Below are 18,868 nucleotides of genomic sequence, written 5' to 3' on the forward strand. Positions count from 1 at the left end.
GAGACCCAGAGAACAGTACCGGCAATTTGCCACAGTAGAAATATGATAATTCCAAGCAATTGACAAAAGTGCATTTATTTTATACCTTGCAAATCAATAGGATTTGGAACACTGATTTGGAACACTGCAAGGAGATTTGCAGGGTGTGCTTTTTTTTTTTTTGCAACCAGTCATAGAGAGACAAACAGACCAAATAAAATATAAATTATTAGCAGCAGCAGCTGAAAAGGGGGGTTATTCTCTTCCCTGCAATGCCCAACCTGAAAATGACAGGAACAGTGCACGCTATGATCAATCAACTGCAAAGTATGCTTATAGAAGCGTACAGAGTCAGGAAATCCAACCTCAATAAAACACTCTACCCACAGCTCATTACTCTTCTATGCTCTTTTCTTTTGAGTGTTTACTTAGGGCCTGTGTGTTAGTTTTCTGTTGATAACAAGTGATGCTGGTACTATACCTACCCTAGTTGTTTTCACTTTATTTCCAGAGGAACAGCTCCATCCTTTCCGATCTGGAAGAACTTTACATTCCTCCCCTTCAAGACATGGTTGCATGTGGCACCACCATTTCTGTTCCACTATTGAAGCTATGAGAGGAGAAAACATACACATTTACACGTTCAGTAAATGGCCACTTTACATCCCCATTATTTGGTAGCATCAATTTTATTCTCCACGACATTTTTAGAAAAAAGTATATTGAACAACAGCTACACTGCAAGTCAGAATCTTCCTAAATAAATAAGACTATTTGTAAAGGGCACTGCATGAATTTGGCACCAGCATCTCTTCTTAATTATTAGTTATTACTATTTTGTTTTTACGTTTGTTACATTTGTTTAAATTTATTTTGCTTCAAGAACAAATTTCACAGCAATCCTTTTCAATCACCAATTCTTTTTTCCTGGTCAGATGTCTAAGTTTTTGGCATAATCTCTTCTTTTGAGTTAATGTATTGTGTTTGAAGTTCTGCACTTTCAAGGTAAGATTAAATGTATTCCTGGAAGATAACATACTTACAGCTTCTATGACAGCAAACACAGAAAAGATAATTCATGTAAATTCATCCTTTTTCAGAGACAGAGTAGTGCAAATTGAGCCAATATTTTCCCAAATAAAACCTATTTTATGCCAGTTTTGTTTGCAATACTAAGATCGCACTATGGATAGCAAAAACAACATTGGTCTAAAAAGCCTAAAAACAAGCAAACTGTTCTCTGCTTGTTTGTTTTTCCTTGATTTGTGGCAAAGTAACAGATAAATAAAGTATGAGACTGCAGCATATGAAAATAATATGCTGATGTAACTTATGCATAAACACTTTTTAATTAAATTAACTTGATACAACACTAAGAGCACTCTGTTATTTAGATCACATTTTGATTCTCAAGAGGTCTGTTTCACTGTCATCTAATGATTTCACATAGTGTTTCCATAAAGTAATAGCAAATAATTCATTTTTCTTATCCTCTCCCATTTATCTTGGAGCCGCCCTTCAAACCTCGGAATCCTTTCTAACACTTTTAAACACTGCTCGGTTTAAAAGAAATATCCCTAGTTTTGACACTAAACGTTACAGAACCCACTAGCAAAAATACAAGAAAATGAAGTAAGAGAAGTCGTCGCACCATCAACACAAGAAGGAGCTGCTCGGGTGGTACCTGCTACCTGCCCAGGAAAGCAGGAGCACTTGACTGTCTGTGACCTTTCTTCTATCTTGTTCTTATTACAACATCTGTGAAGAGCCACCACCTCACAGGTTCCAGTTTTAACATGGTGAGCTGTGCAAACAAAAAGAAGAAGGTGATGATGGTGATAACATTGCTCGGTAGCATGGTACAGCATTTGTTTTTATTAAAAATATGTTACATTTAGTTCTATAAAGGGATCTGCAATACACACAGTTAGGATAACACCAACTCTGTAGTGCAAAGCTGATTTCTTTTCTAAACACAGCATAACTATCTCGGACAGGAAATAAGAACAATTGGAGAAGAATGCACATTGCACCATTTCAGTGGAACAAAATGTAGAGGCACTGAAAAGTCATCATAGAAAATAAATATAGATTTTTCAGAATAACATAGGCACCTGCATCTCCATATAAACCTAATAATATAATATATTTTCTTAGGGTAACACTCAGAAAAAAAAGTGCTTCAACATTAAAATAGCCGCATGAATATATACTTTGGAATGCATACATTATAAATGTAAGATGACCACATGTCCCCAGACAGATCCAGTTTTTTATATGATGTCCCAGGATCTTCCTTTAAGACACTTGAAATGTCCCGTTTTTTCTTTGTTTTTTGTTTTTTTTCATTTAATTAGTCAACTAGTACAGCTCCACTAAGAAGATGTGGCAGGATTTGGGAACCCTACGGATGGAATATGATCCTCCATCATGTCATGGAGCTCCCTGCTTCACAGTGCAAAGCAGGGTTGGGGAGCAGTGGATCAATGACTACTTGGACACACTATCCATTCTCTCATTTCAGGATCAGCTAACCAGACACAGGAACTACTTCAGCTCTGAGGCTAGGGCCGTCCCAGGAGAAGATCTGCCTGGAGGAAAGGTTAACTATTTAAGGTATAGTAACTAATTATTGCATCATTTTCATTTCATCATAGCTTGCTGAGACTGCAAGCTGAACCAGTGGCTGCTAGAAATTGTAGGGAAGATCACCGACAGATCATAAAACCACTGTGAAAGCACCAGAGAGTCACTGTCTATACACAGGACTTATATTGTACCCAAATGAGATTGTGAGATGTTACCTTGAGGAGACTGCTAGAAAATATTCCTTTCCTCAGGTCTACACTGCCCCAGCCATGGATAGCTCTATTTGAATCACATGGAGGGGGCACCGGAGAAGTAGCAAGTGCAAAATATTTTATGCAATTTTATCAAGAATACGGACTCTGTCATCCCCTTCCTACCCAAATTCCAAAAGTTGGTATGTTGGCAGAAGGTGACCTGAATTGGCAAAGCAAACAAATACAAAACTTGGGGCTCTAATGGGAGACTTGCCATGTAGGACTGGGCCCTTTTACAAGCAGCTTTGACTTTGCTTTTTCTTCACATGCTACAGTGTATGGGGAACCTATAACCGTTCTAAAGCACGCTGCCCTCTCTGGCCAGCAGCCTATATTCTTAAAACTAGACTATGAATTTAAGCTTCCGCCCTTAACTTAGGGCCATTGCCAAGCCACAGTAACCCAAGGTGAACACTAAAGAGATTGTACTACCCATAAAGACAAAGCAGATGCTCTCCTCAGTGAGCCGATTCCACTCTCTGGAGCAATGGTGGAGAGAAGCGAAAGCAGGTCCGTAACCACACTTCTTCTTTGACCCCTTTTCAGAGTCTTTCTTCTTGAAAGAACAGGGAGCAGGAACAAGCAAATTCCTCCCCTCCCAAGAGTGCAAGGACAGCTATTGTAAACTGTGCAACCACTTAATTGCCACCCTTGTCGATGCACAGCCATAGAGGGGTAGCCTACAGTCTGGCTCTTAGTTACCAAAATGGAAGCTACTGCTTAGAACATTATATTCAAGCTATGACATATTTTTCATTAGAACAAAGCCAGTCAAATAGCTTGTGATCATTGTAATTACTCTCTACACATTTCAGTTTTAGCATCACATTGTACAGAGTCAGGTTGTACAGTGTTACAGCTGAAATGATATAGCGCAATGTGACTGATCAAACCACAGCCACACAGATTATGAAAGGTGACATATCAGGTGATAAATTCAAAAGAGGTTCCACCTTTTGAAAAATTGAACGAGTAAATGTTTTTCTATGTTTTAAAAGCTTTAACTATTGCTAATAAAATTGAGAAAGAGGGATGCTGCTCATGCTATCTACCTGAACTTTTGTAGGAAGTTAGTGAGGTATGTTATCCCAATACCCATGAGATTTTTTAAGCAGATATTTTTAGGCCCATTGGTACAAAGTAATCACAGTGAAAATTATTTTACATGGGTTAACATTGCATGTTAACATGTTGACTCAAAGAATTACATACATTTTTCTCAACTAATCTTTTGTATGTTTGATAGAAAACAGAGCATCTTTACTTGTATATACAGTAAAATAAATTACTTATACACTATATTTCTTATATATAATAGGTAGCATGAACATAGAACAGACACACATACCTGTTCTGAAAAGTTACATTCATTTTTATTATAATGGGCAATTATGCATTTCAAACCCACACACACACTAACACAAATTCAATTAACTGAGGTGACATCAGAGTCATATAACAAACCTGACACTGAAGCTATAAAAGAAAGTAAATTTAGTGTCAGGTTGTTAATTTGTTCCTGCTTATTTTTCTCTCTATTAGATTTCAGTCCTTATTTGTATTCTGATTTGTCTCATTGATTCTGAAATTTTGTTTGCTTCTATGCTCTCCTGTTTAACCGTTTTATACTCCTTGACTGGCTCTCTAGAGATTCCATATTACACCTTCTAAGCAGAAATAAAACATCACCTACATGCACAAATAGTCATCTTAAATGCAAGCTAGTTAGTGGATTTAGGTTGTTGTATAATGCTTTGAGGAAAAAAATAACTGCTGAAACAAAAACTTTTCAAGACAGCTAATTTTTTTACTTTGTAGTCAGAGAGAAAATGGAGCATTTTCCAAGGCGTTTATGCCAAAGTAATCTAATTAAATGAAACCATCATTTACATTTGTGAATAGCAAAGAAAAGCATGTCAAAAGATGCTGTGATATGTGAAGACCAGATTAGAGCAAAAAATAACCAAATGACAATTATAGCATTTCAGAGACCGTTTAGTAAAACTGTTTCCATTTTTGGAGGTAGAAAAATAAAACTTTCCAGAAAAAGGCTACTCTGCCTCTTCAACACATTAAAAATCTAGGGCAACTATCCTCTAGTTTCTATTTACCATCTAAAGTATACCGTGAATGTTCCTAGAGAGGAAATGGGGGAATTTCTGTTCCTTGTGCTATCAAATAATTAAGTTCCAGTGCAGTAAGTACAATATCTGTCACATTCATGTGAAACGAAAGCCTCTATACAGTAGATAAAGGATTTCCCTCAACCTAATACAAATTAACCTCATTAAACCGTTGAACCATTCCGAACTGAGATAGTAGTTTATGAGAGTCCCATTTTTGGTTTGTTTCTTCTTCAAAGTGTCCGGCTTGCTTTACAGAAAATATTTGTGAAACAATGTCCTTTCCGGAATTGTACAGAAATTAATTATTCAAAAATACACCTTATGGACTCAATCCTGCAACGTTTACTAAAATAAGCAATCTTTATTCACATGCAGGGTGACCAGATGTTCTGATTTTATAAGGACAGTCCCAATTTTGGGGGCTTTTTCTTGCATAGAAACGTATTACCGTCCACCCCCATCCCGATTTTTCACACTTGCTCTCTAGTCACCCTATTCACATCTAGTTCTATTAAAATTAGTGAGACTACACATGTGAGTAAGGTTTGCTGAATCAGGCCTGAAAGTATTTGTGTACATACAACAAAGTGCTATTAATAAATTACACATAATAGTTCCAGAAGATATTATGCAACCTTAGAGTGCATTTAGAAAAGAGAAATAATCATGTCATTACCCTGTAATGGCATGAGCTGTAATTAATCTGCCACTTTATGGTAGTTTTCATGGAGTTAAATGGTCTGCAGTTATCACATAAAGGAGTATTTACACAGAATTTGTACCCTGAAATTTAATGTGTTACCAGTTATACTAATGAAGAAATTAAGGCTAGGTAGTTATTATCCCTTAATATGTATAATATTAAAGAATGCTTTTAAATTCAACAAGAAAACCTCTCTAATCTATACATGCTATACATTCCATCTTATACATTAAAACCAGTTATTTAGTTTAAAAATATACTTAGTCCCAAGTGTTAGACTCTACCCTCAGATTAATATGATTTCAATGGGATTCACACACATGCATCTGGTAGCAAAATTTGTTTAGCTTTTTTGGGTGTTTTGATGCATGAGATTAGTACTTTGCTTTAACAGACATGAATATATTATATGCAAGTCACTAAAATTGTGCATGAGGGTGGGGCTCAGGTAAACTCCACTCTTCAATATTCTTTGTATTACTTTGTACTACAGTAGTATCTAAAGATCCCAATGAAGTCTGGGCCCTATTCTGCTACATGCTGTACAAACACAGAGTAATAGACCTTAAAATCTTAAACCCTATCTCAAAGACTTAATCTTAAACCCACATCTGGCAAAGAATTACATGCATGCTTAACTCAATGCACTGTGAGTAGTCCTATTGAGGTGTATACATTTTTACAGGCTCATTGCAGAATCAGACCCTTAGCTGAAAGAACTGCCTCCCAGTTTTCTCTGGCATAATGGACAAGACATCTTATACAAAATAAATGTAGTGGTCCTGTCCTTCAAACCTTTAGTCATGTGAGCAGTCTTTATTCATGCAAATATTCCTCATCAACAGGAGTAGTTACAGTAAGGACTAAAATGGGACAACTGTGAAAGCAGTCCCATACTAAATTCAGCTGGTTGCCACTCTGCCACATTCTTACATGAGTTATAATGAGTGATTATTCAAAATTCTGCCCTGGTAATGTCTAAAGAAGTCACTTTTTAATGATAGAAGAAAAAAATAAAACAAAATTAGTAGTTTGACTAAAACGTCTTCCAGTTCTACCCCTAAATCAGCATATTATTAAGTGACCAGAGAAAGCACTGGTGTTTTTTACATGGAGAATGTTTGCTTTGTTCATGCTGATTGACATGGAAAGCAAATGTAGGTTATCTTTCCTCTACACTTCAGCAATTTCAATATGTCATGTCAGTCTCGCTGTGTCACTCTAGATGGGAAGGATACGAATATGTCTGCAAAATTAGGGCGGAAGTCCCGGTTGCATAGTTTTTAAAGGCTATCTTAACAAATGCTAGTAGCTGCAAGAGTACACTGTAAAATGAAATATAAATCTGTGGCTGAGACAGGTTTTCCAAATTAGCTTTTTTCTGTTGAAGGCCAAATAAAGATTTGCAAAAAAGAAAAATACAGAATAATTATTTTATGTGGTTAATTTCAACATCTTTGTGTTATGTCTACCCAATATAGCAAAGGCGAGTTTTGTGTTTGATTAATGAAATCTGTATAAGCAATGATTTACTTATATTAAAGTCAGCTTTAATGAAGATAACCCATTAAGGGCCTGATCCAACGCCCCCTGAAATCAATGGAAAGTCTCTCATTGGTGTCATTGTGTTTTGAATCAGGCCTGTAGCGGGGTAGCCCCCCACTCCTGCCTGGAAGGGTTTAAAGACAGCCCTGGGAGAGGGCTGTGGCAGGGGAAAGCAACTAGGCTGATTGGGGAAGCAGCCACAGCTGGGCCACACCCTAATCAGGCCTCAGCTGGCCCTATAAAGGCAGGGAAGCCAGGGGCAGACACACAGAGAGAGAAGGGCCTGGCTGCAGAGAGCTAGAGACCGGGTACCTGAGTGGAGCAGGGCTGGGGAAAGGCAATGAGTGGGGAACTCCAGCCTGGAAAGCCCCAGGCTGTGGCCTAGCAGAAGGCCAAGGGGTACTGGGGTTGCAGAGGGCAGCCCAGGGGTAGGCCAAGGCAGCAGGTCCAAACCCAACCTTGCCAGTGATGAGTAGGCTGATACTGCAATTGCCCCAGGCGTGGGGCTAGATGATGACTGGCAGTAGCCTTATACTGAGGCGATGGTGGGAATAGTGCTGGGAATTCCCCGGGAGGGGAGACCCTAAGAGTGAGGGGTTACTGCCAGGGGCAGCACCCCAGTAAAAGGGCACTAGGGTCGGGAGGGACATGGGGCCAGAGGACAGGCAGATCACTGGCCTGCAGAGGGCGCTCCGGAGCTGGAATGAGCTAACTCCCGGAAGTCACCAGCAGGAGGCACCGCAGCAGTGAGTCCGCACCTCTACAAACCCTTAAGGACAGAAATTAGCCATTATATTGCTATGGAAAACATGTGGAGCTTTAGATTACCACTGGGACAATCTCTCTCACAACTGCACTACCAGGGACTTAGATGATTCAGTGTCTAGGAGAGATGACTGCAAAAAGCTGGGCCATATTCAGGCCTCAGTTTATGTTTATCCCATGTGAGGCAACCTGGGATTCCATGTCCTCAAGTTGGTGACAGTGAGGCATATCATGGTAGCGCTGTGTCTCATGAGGCAATAGTTACAGTACTCATGCTGCATCATTTTCCAGATCACAGGAGTAGCACAATGGAACTGCCATATAACATAATTTCATCCTGCCCTTTGCACTCTTCGCATACTACCACTTAAACAGCTCTTTAGATGTGTTTCCCACAGATGTGTTATTCACTCTATAGACTAGATCCTTCCTTCAGAGGCCTTCATTTATGTCATATACAGGAATTCAGCATATCAGGTAATTCATAGCTACAATCACGTGTATGAAATGTACATGTATATTTCTCGGTGAAGTAACTTTTCTCACTTTTCAGAGTCTAGTATCTTGTCATTATTTTCCAATATCTAGAATACATCTTGTGCCAGTTATAGTAGCCTTGCATGGAAATGCCAGAAGACAGAGAGGGACCGGGGAGCCCATTCCCAGCCCTGGAATACATGGGGGCAACCACAATTGGAGGGCTGCTCACTTGTGAACATAATGAGGGAGGCTAGTCAAGTTTTGGTGTCTGGGGAGAGGGTCATGGACATAGTCCCATTCTCCATGCACTATTTTGTGACTGTGAGTAGTGTTCACAAAGTGCAGGGAAATATCTCCCTTGGCAAGTGTAGGAGAATACCAGTGATGGGAAGAAAGAAACGGGGTTGGCCGAGGACTGCACTGCACTTTGGTAAGCCCTGTCCAGTGTCGTTGGCCACTAGGGTTCATTACAAGCTGGTATAACTGAGGCAGCTTTAAGTTAGACTGGAGGGGGAAAAATGGCCCTTGGGCAGTCCCAGTATTGGGGAAGAAGATGGTATAAAGATGCCAAACAGTCATCTCAACTTTTTCCTCTTCCTTTATTTGTGCCGAGTTCATTCTCACATAGCTGATGATTGAACCCTTATTATTTAATGAACTCTGAAGGAAACAATAAGCAAGGAGTGTAGAAAGAGAGAATGTTAATGTAAGCGTTAGCAAAACTTTTTCTAACAGATCATGCCACCACGAAGCAATAGGCTAAGAAATCTACACTGACTAGCCAAGGAAAAAGCTTACACTGGGAAGGTTTATGCACAGGCTCATAAATCAATAGCTATAAGAGGGCGCATTCTAAATATTCTGTAAGAAGTGGAAAGAGAAAAATTGTGGATACCAAATCAAATGGTCCACTGTAGCTCGATGTGCCACTCCATATATAGATTATGCTAAAAAAAAAAAAAAAAAAAAAACTCTAAATGCATGATGTGGGAAATTCCTTTCTGTTCATATACCCTCAGTCCCCTTATAAACTCATCTCACTCTCTGGCATATGAAAGCTTATTCTAGGGTTGGACATTTGACCAGTTCAAAAACAACTTGTCATTTTGCCTCTCAAATATTGGTCAAACAAAGTCAAAAATTGTCAAATATTTCAAAGTACTAATTTATTAGAACTGTAACAAAGAGTAAGACTTTATCATCTCCAACAGGCTTCACCTTTGACAGATGTGTATACCCAATTACAAAAAAGTTACTGAATTGAGTTATTTTTACTCAGAAAAGTGTGAAAGGTGATTAAGTTCTAAAAAATGAAAGAATGGCAACATGATGCAACAAAAAAGGTAGGTGCCACTTACATCAGAGCATTCTCGCTAGAATATTTGGCATCTGATCATGGTCAAATAGGCAGTCAGTTGATATTATCTGACTGGTAGATTGACCAGCTCGCCAAGTCTACTTATACATTTAACATTATCCTAAACTTATATAGATGCAAGGGTTATGGAAAGGCAGTTTTCAAGTCCTGCAACACTATTTGTCTCAAAAACTTCACGCAGCAGCAAAGTCCATGCACACGCAAAGTAGAATATGTTGTGTAAAGAAACACTTCCTTTTAACTGGCTTAAATGTACAGCACTGTTTTTAAGTTTCCTCTAGGATCCCTTTTTTCTTGTATGGTCTAATATTATAGGACAGGTTTTGAACTAATCAGTTTATTCACTTGAATCTTTAAAACAAATAAAGGAGCAGATATTTGTTTGACTATTCAGATAGGGTTTGTTTTATTGCCACCCAACAGCAAAAGCAGGTAATTTGTACACATTGGACCCTGCATATCTCAAACAGCAGCCCTACTAGGCTTCTTGGATGAAGCATAGTGCTTCCACAGAAAGCCATTTGAAAACTCAAAGGAGTAATTCTTGGTAAGTGTTTATCCTATAGATATTAACCCAGCTACACTTGGCGAGCTACCTCTACCATGCAATTAACCTACTTAGTCCAGTTAGACAAAGGATGATAAGCAGAGGTTCACATGACACTGTGCTGACAGCATCCCTGGTAGCCTTTTAAAAACAAAAGCTAAAGAATGGTTTGCCATAATCACATGGCCAAGCATGCTTTACTGCATGGTGCCAGAGGAAAATTTCATCCGTCGGTTGACTGCCAGCCACCAGTTATAGCCATCTGTGTGGAAAGACTTTTGCCCCCTTGGGAAAAACATCAAAAAAACTATGATATAAGAATTCTCTTGAAATCAGCTCACAATAATCCAGTGAAATCAAGCCTCAGATATTCCCAAGGCACCGGCTGGGTTCTGAAATGGAAAGCAGGATTACATTCTCAGTTGACTGAGAAAAAGACTTACTGGAAGAACACAGCAAACTGGCTTGGCCCCAGCTGGGCACATAATCTTTACCTAACATAAAACCACAGATGGAGTACTTCATGTAGAATCTCTTAGACCCGGCGAGTTCTGAGCCATCTGACTTTATCCTCCTAGACTTATTGAGGCTAATTTTATTCAATCAGTCCTTTGGCATTGCTGAGCCAATCTTCTCTCTCCCAAAAGTCAACACATTTTTATGGCTGTGTCACAGATGAGGATTCACTAGCAAAGCTATAATTGCAGATACAGGTGTCAAACAGATGGTTAAGGATTAATGTCTCTTTTACCAGTAAAGGGTTAAGAAGTTCAGTAAGCTTGGCTGACACCTGACCAGAGGACCAATAGGGGGACAAGATACTTTCAAATCTTGGTGGAGGGAAGTCTTTGTTTGTGCTTTTTGTTTTGCTCGTTTTTCGCTCTTGGGACTAAGAGGGACCAGACGTACACCCAGGCTCTCCCAATCTTTCTGAATCAGTCTCTCATGTTTCAAAACTGTAAGTAATAGCCAGGCAAGGCGAATTAGTCTTATGTTTGTTTTCTCAACTTATAAATGTTTCTTTTTGCTGGAAGGATTTTTACCTCTGTTTCCTGTAACTCTAAACCTGAGGCTAGAGGGGTTTCCTCTGGTCTATATAAATCTGAGTACCCTGTAAAGCATTTTCCATCCTGATTTTACTGAGATAATTTTTACCTTTTCTTTCTTTAATTAAAAGCTTTCTTTTTAAAAATCTAACTAATTTTCCTTGTTTTAAGATCCAAGGGGATTGGGTCTGAACTCACCAGGGATTGGTGGGGGGAAAGGAGGCGGGATGATTAATTCCTCCTTGTTTTAAGATCCAAGGAGTTTGGATCAGTGTGAAGCCTCTCAAGGCAACGCACGGAGGGGAAGTCTGGGGGGAAAAGAGGGAGGATGGTTAATTTCTCCTTGTTTTAAGATCCAAGGGGTTTGGATCTGTGTTCCCCAGGGAAGGTTTTGGGGGAACAGAAAGTGTGCCAGACACTAAATTCTGGCTGGTGGCAGTGTACCAAATCTAAGCTAGTAATTAAGCTTAGAAGTGTTCATGCAGGTCCCCGCTTTTTGTACTCTAAAGTTCAAAGTGGGGAAAAAACCTTAACAGGAATACAAAAATAATTCATCCTAAAACTATCCTGAATGAGTGTTTCCACTCCCTCCTTTTGAGGCATTACTTTCAGTTAGAAAATTGCATGTTGGCTGGGCCCATGAAACTACATACAGCTTTGGGACAAGGGTTTTGGGGAAGAGCGTTAGTGATAATTTAGTCTTATCAGAGGCACACACAGGAGCAGGAAGAGAGGAAGGAACCTTTCTACATTTGCCCAGCTCTGAAGACCAGCTAGAATTGCCTCTGCTGAGCTTGGGAGAATTCAGGACTGCTAATCAGTTGCAGCCAAGAGTGGCAGAAATGCCCCAAAGAAGATGTGGGGTGGGAACAGGTGGAACCATGTTGCTGTTCCTCCGCTGGGGCTAGCCAGCAGAGCTGATCAACCATGTGAGGCCGGCACTGCACCCTTTAAAAGCATGTAGCAGTTTGTGTGCTCTCCTGTGTATCAAGAGTGGAGCTGAGCTTAACGTGATATTTTGCTTCTGGTAGGCAGAATGTCTCCTGCACATCCACTCGGCTGGTGTAGCTCAGCGGCTCTCAAACTTTTTGTATTGGCGACCCCTTTTTTAGAGCAACCCTCTGAGTGTGACCCCCCTTTATACATTAAAAACACATTTTTATATATTTAACACTATTTTAAATGCTAAATTTATAACCCTCTTATTTAAAATTTACCTTTTCTCACAGCTTTTAAATTAAGACTAAAATACATTATACATTTATCAAATTCTTGTTATAAGCAGAAAAGGGTTTTTTAATAGTTACTGTTTAATATTGGGGGGGCACAAAGAAACTTTCTCAATATGTTTTCATAGGAGATTTACGAGTGCAGACTTCACAGCAGACTTCTAGCTAGCTAGGAGGCAGTGAAAAGTGATATTAACAAACATACAAATATCACTTTTCACAGCTGACTTACTAATGCCCCCTTGCCAGCAGGTGCTGCCTTCAGAGCTGGGTGGCTAAAGAGCAGCAGTTGCTGGCCAGGTGCCCAGCTCCGAAGGCAGCGCTGCCACCAGCAGTGACACAGAACTGTAGAGGTAAGGGTGGCAATACCATACCATGCCACTCTTACTTCTGCATAATGTTTGACCTTTGTGCTGGGAGGGTGGTTACAGGGGGGCTATGGCAAATTTTGGGGTACCTATAGGCCCCCAAAGCCCTCCAGTGCTGCTCCTGCCTGTGTGTCAGACTGTTAAATTATTATTTTTTGCTGATCTCAGTTATCTGATTGGTCTGCAGTTTAATGTAGCTCCTCAGCTACTGAACAACAAAGCCCGCTAATGTTGTCTCAGTCTCAAGACCCTCCTTAGGGAAAATGGCGCCCTGGGCAAATTTCTATTTTAGCACCCTTTCTTTGGAGATGGAGTGGGACTAGAGACAGAGTGGGGTGGGGATGGAATTGGGCTGGAGGGACTCAGGCTCTCAGCCTCACGCATGGCAGGGATCAAGATCTCAACCCTGCACATGGCGGGGCTCCAGCTGTCAACCATGCCTGGGGCCGACAGCCACAGCCCAAGCATCATCATGCACAGGGTTAACAGCTTGTGACCATCTGAGGCATCGTGACCCCCAGTTTGAGAAACCCTGGACTGTAGCTTGACATCACTCACAAGAATGGGCTGTGCAGAACAGGCACAACTGAGCACATAATGTGAGCAGTTTGTGAATACTACAGGAAGTAGAATGTCCATTCTTTCCTACGATGTTATCAGACTTCTTCAGCAAATGATACAATAAAGTGTGCAGACATTCTGCAAATTAACAGATATTCCAGCAGATAGAGGTTCAAGATTACTAATTATATAATTTCATGGGGGGAAAGAACCAATCCAGTTCTCAGGCACTGAAAAGGGACACTTGGCATAAAGACTTTTTATTCTCTTCCTCTCTCTCTGACTTAATGGGCCATGTGCCAGAAATCTCAACTCAGCAAGAAGCAGGGGCACATGTCTCAGAGCAGCCTTCAGGATCTGACAGAGTTAAAAAAAAAAAATCTTGTCTTGTGTACTACAGCAGGTAACTTCTGGTTTCTATGATAGTCTACCCAATTTATGGGAAATATGAATATTCCATACTGATACACTTTTTATTATTATTCTTTTATTTCATAAATGTGACCTGTACTGTGTAAGGCTTGTGACAAAAATACACAATTCTGAATTGTGAGTCAGCAAAAAGATCTTCCTCCACTTTCCTTCCCCTTAAAAAGGAATGCCCATTCTGCACCCAGCTCTACCTCAAATAAAAGCTGGAGAAAAAGAGCCTTATACTGCACCACTATATGCAACAGACTCAAGAGCTGCTGAACCAGATGATGAGGCAAATTTCAGAATCAAGATCTACTTAGAGCATCCTACCTCCAGTACCCACATGGTTACATGTACAGAGTCAAGCAGCTCAGCAGATATCATGTGCCACAATGGCAAGAGTAATTGAAATCTAGTAAGGCAAGCTGTGGTGTGTTGACATAGTTGGGAGTCACCAGACCTATGCTTTATTCCCAACTGTGTCATTAACTCACTCTGTGACTGCAAGAAAGGCACTTAGTGTTCCTATGCTTCAATTACCCTGCCTGTAAAACAGGCATGGTGATGCTTACAGACCTTATTTAAATAACACCACACAAGAATTCACTAAGGGTAGATGAGTAATTACACCCAAAAAATTCTCTGGGAACTTTTTGATAGGACAGAAGAGAACCACACACACTGTTTATCTCAGCTAGGGTCTACAGATAGGTCAAGAAAACGTTGTGATCAATGGAATCAAATACTACTGACAGAACTGTAAGAACCAATATTGACACCTTAACTTTCTTCTTTACTAGAAGATCCTCAACTAATGTAACTAGTGCAGACACATGCAGAACTAGAGCAAGACTGAAAGGAATCAAGGAACCTGAAAATTCTACATGACACCAAAGATGTCTCATCACAACTTTCTCAATATCTTCCCCTCAAAGAGGAAGAGTAAAGAGAGGGTGATAACTCTCAAGGTCATCATTTCATGATTATGATTTTGGTTCTTAAGGATGGACCTGAACATCGCTTGCTTGAACTGCTGAAAACTTTAATAAGGCACCACTAAGCTGATTTAACTTGAATCCATTTTATGGAGCATGTGCTATCAGAAAAACTTTTGTGCTTTATTAATGACCTACATAATTCACTTAATAAGGTCTTATTGAACTTATGAAAATACTACTACCTTCAAGCTCCATATTTCAGATGATTCTTATAAAATTTTGTTCTAAGGCTGCAAAATGTTTCTTTGATATTATGCTCTCTCACGTACACAGAATGAGAGTTCTTTGAAAGGAGAATTTTGCCTTCAGTGCATGTATATATGATAAAATATAATCTACGTTCCCGCTGTTGAATCCCTCAAATTCTACATTTCCAATCTTTTAACTCACTTCTTTGTTGTGGTGTGGGTTTTTGTTTTTTTTTTTTAACTATCTCAGCAGAACTGTTTACCTGAACTAATGTTTTACAAGAGTCTCTACCTTTACAATGCATTTTTACATTCCATTTCACAGCTCTGTAATGCATTTTCTCTTTCTGTAATCTGTCAACTAAACTAGAATGTCAGGGATTATCTTTGACTCTAAGTGTACCTCTCACAAAACACAAGCATGTATAAGCATACCTGCTTTAAAGAAAACTACAATACATGTCTTACCCTCTCACCACGTACCCTCCTCTTTCAAAGAATCCTCTACAGTACTTCAGACTCCACCAGCATTATCTCTCATGCTCAGGAGAAACTTTGTAGAATGTCCCAAGACTCAGCTCACCCACTGAAAGAAAGACCTTAATTTTAAGTTTCAGCTTCTTTCTATAGAGCCTGAGGCAAACTCTTTGAAGTGCAGAGTCAGGGGAGGAACTTAACTCAGGCCTTTAAAAAAAATAGCTAACAAGGCACATGTCTAGTCCTGTGAAATCCTCTTTTAGAATGATCTTACCTGCTACAATCTTCCCTCTACATTATTGATTCCATATAAGTAGCAAGTGTCTAAGCCATGGGCATGATGAATCAATAAGTATCTAGACAGAGTCTAAGAAATGAACCTGAATGGACAGGGAACAAGCTGGCTATTAGTGGAATGCACACACACAGAGTTCAACCTTGCAGGGGGGAAGCATACAGGGCAATGCCAACATGGATTATTTTGCTTGGGGATTTCCAAATGATAATATTTTCAGATGTCTCCTTCTACAGATCAGATTTCTTTTAAAGTGTTTGAAGCAGGCTTCCCAGACAGGACACTCGTTTTGACAAGGAACCCCAATTAATAGAGGAATTCGCTAGAAACAATAAATACCACTCCCAATACTTCTGATAGAAGCTGAAAACATTATATGCGTCACCAGGATTGTATAAATGTGATTTATTAAAATTGTGGGGTAGTGATAGCCTCTCAAATGTACCACACATAAAAATGCATATTAAAATATAAGGCATAAATAATGCCTCCTCATATGTAGATTGCTTTTTTGGAAGTGACGGCATCTTCTCTTCTTTTTCAGAACCCTCATGAGCTGAATCTTTCCTGTTTTAATCACTGTCTCAATAGAGGCCCATACATTGCAGTTACCACCCATCCAAGGTGAGAAGGACTCAAGAGACCAGGCCAGGTCAACGCTCCTTTTGGACATAGTCATTCCTTATAAGAAGCCATATGCTTGTGGTTCTAGGCCACCAGTCATATCCAAATACACAGAGTATGATGGTGTCAATAAGATGCAGAGGTTCTTGACATTAGCATTCCAGGTTAATTAAAAAAAACCTAGAACACAGTCTCTCTCAGCCCAACAGATAAAATGTGTGGACAGTAAATTGCTCTGACAAGTATAGTAGAGATCGATAAGTACAGCAGAGACAGCAAAGAAAGATTCAAACAATCTCAGTACATCTAAAATCATTTTCTGTGCAGTGCAGTGGTTGAGAAGTATTGCAAATGTAATGAACAGAGAAAATTTTAATGGCCAATTTTTCATGCACAGGCACAATGAGCATGTATACACCAATGAATAATTTGTGGATCAGTTTATTTCACATGCAAACAAGCATTTAGGCACACGGTTTCTCAAATTGTACAAGTAAATGTCCATTTGTGCACAGCTCGAAAGGTTTTGAATATGATGTGCACCATTTCTGCAGCAAGCATTTTTGCTGTGTCTGTGGCTAAAAAATTGGCCTTTAGAACTCTGCAATCTAAGGACACAGGGTTTTTAGTGAAAAGGTCAATGTTCAGACCTCAAAACTCAGACCAGAATCAGTTTATAATCTCCATTTTATTTTTAAGACTTTGGACATATAAATAACTCGAAAATTAAATCAATACTTAACTCTTTCAGAAGGCCAAGAACAGGTTAAACAAACAAACCCTTACATATGATGTATATGCAAAGTCCAGATTTCTGCAGTGCCTAACTTGGTTCCATAAATGACACTAGAACATTTCTCCACCTATATACATCCATAGGACCATATGTCGCTTTTCTGGAGCACACCAAACTTTTATAGGACAGTAGTTAAATTACCCATGACCTCTGTGGCTACCTCCAAGTTACCTACTGACTCTCCACAAACACTGTTACTCTTCTAGCCCTGAATTCCCAAGCCAGGAGGAATTAGATGTGTATTAAATAATTCTCCCCAGTCTGTCATGCTGACAGTTCTGAAGTAAGCCAAGAATAATCTATCCTCAGTGCTGCAGAGAAGGTTGTCACAGCACAATGCCTTTGTAGGAGAGAAGCGGGGGGAAGAGAGATCTTGAAGGACTCCTTTCCCACTCCACCAGCCACCTGGAAAAGCAAAGCAGCAAGGGATACAATGCAGCTGTAGCCAAAAAAGCATTCATGAGGTACCTTGTCTGGTCACGTACACATAACTGGTGGGCACCTGATCTTCATGGTTCTTGCAAGTCAGTGAAATCTTGAGAATAATCTTAACATAAATCCTCTAGTTTTAGCAGGGTGTAGTAGAGCATTGTAAAACAAAGTAAAAGGAAGGGGATCAGAAACGGAATATGCAACAAGAGAGCCAGCATTTTCAGCCTTCAGGAGTTTACCACTGCTTTAACAGTCAAAATACTGCAGTGCTTAGCAGTTATGCTTCCAGCTGTGCCAGCTAGTATTTGGAAGTAACTAGAATCACTTCACAAAAGTTAACATGTATGGTTCACAGGTTGTTATTTCTCTTTGTGGTTAGTGACCACATTTCAGTTGCATGATTAATAACATGAAAGTCCTGACAAGATATAAAATTAGCTTATTATTTCAGACACTGTGATCCAAATTTTCACAGGAGAGGAAAATTCAATGCAGTCTCCATTTTTGTATGTGCACTTTTAGAGCATGAACACCTGCTTGTGCACCTTGCAGGGCGTAGCAGCACATAGGTTTTGCATATATACATTGTCACCTGGACATGCAGATGTTGAATTTATCAACTGTGCAGGTAGGCGTCAATGCTTGAAAAGCATGCATGGCAACAGTGCACCCACACTAACAGAAGTGACTGCTAAAAACTATCTTCATTTTTATTATCACTCAAGTGTTTATACTATGTGTAGTCACTATACATTTAAAAAGTGGCTCCCGCTGGGAGCCAAAAAAAAAAAATTTACCACAGAAATTTGTCTTGAATTTTTTAATTTAAACTCTTAACCTGCGTATTGTTGTTTATTATGAGAGGACCTAAAGGTCCCACCTAAGAACGGGGCCCTCAGGGCATCGCAAGGTTATTACATGGAGGGTTGTAAGCTCTCAATGTCCACCCCAAACCCTGCTTTGCCTCCAGCATTTATAATGGTGTTAAATATATTAAAAAGTGTTTTTAATTTATAAGGGAGGGGTCACACTCAGAGTCTTGCTGTGTGAAATGGATACAAAAGTCTGAGAGCC

The 18,868-nt window shown here is 39.6% G+C and overlaps 1 protein-coding gene across 2 annotated transcripts in view; it reads right to left on the bottom strand.

The window, feature by feature from the left end:
- The window catches only part of TAFA2 (TAFA chemokine like family member 2), a 326,794-nt gene that overhangs the window by 45,183 nt on the left and 262,743 nt on the right, over nt 1-18,868 (bottom strand). For both annotated transcript variants that reach the window (XR_012655887.1, XM_075066030.1), the window contains exons 3-4: nt 1,631-1,783; nt 465-589 (exon numbers count right to left, since the gene is read on the bottom strand). Coding sequence is in view for 1 of the 2 variants with exons in the window: in XM_075066030.1 (XP_074922131.1) it covers nt 465-589; nt 1,631-1,783 (278 nt within the window). In the remaining variant the exon portion in view is untranslated. The remainder of the gene's footprint in view (nt 1-464; nt 590-1,630; nt 1,784-18,868) is intronic.

The sequence above is a fragment of the Chelonoidis abingdonii genome, chromosome 1 (assembly GCF_003597395.2).
Source record: "Chelonoidis abingdonii isolate Lonesome George chromosome 1, CheloAbing_2.0, whole genome shotgun sequence".
NCBI lineage: Eukaryota > Metazoa > Chordata > Testudines > Testudinidae > Chelonoidis > Chelonoidis abingdonii.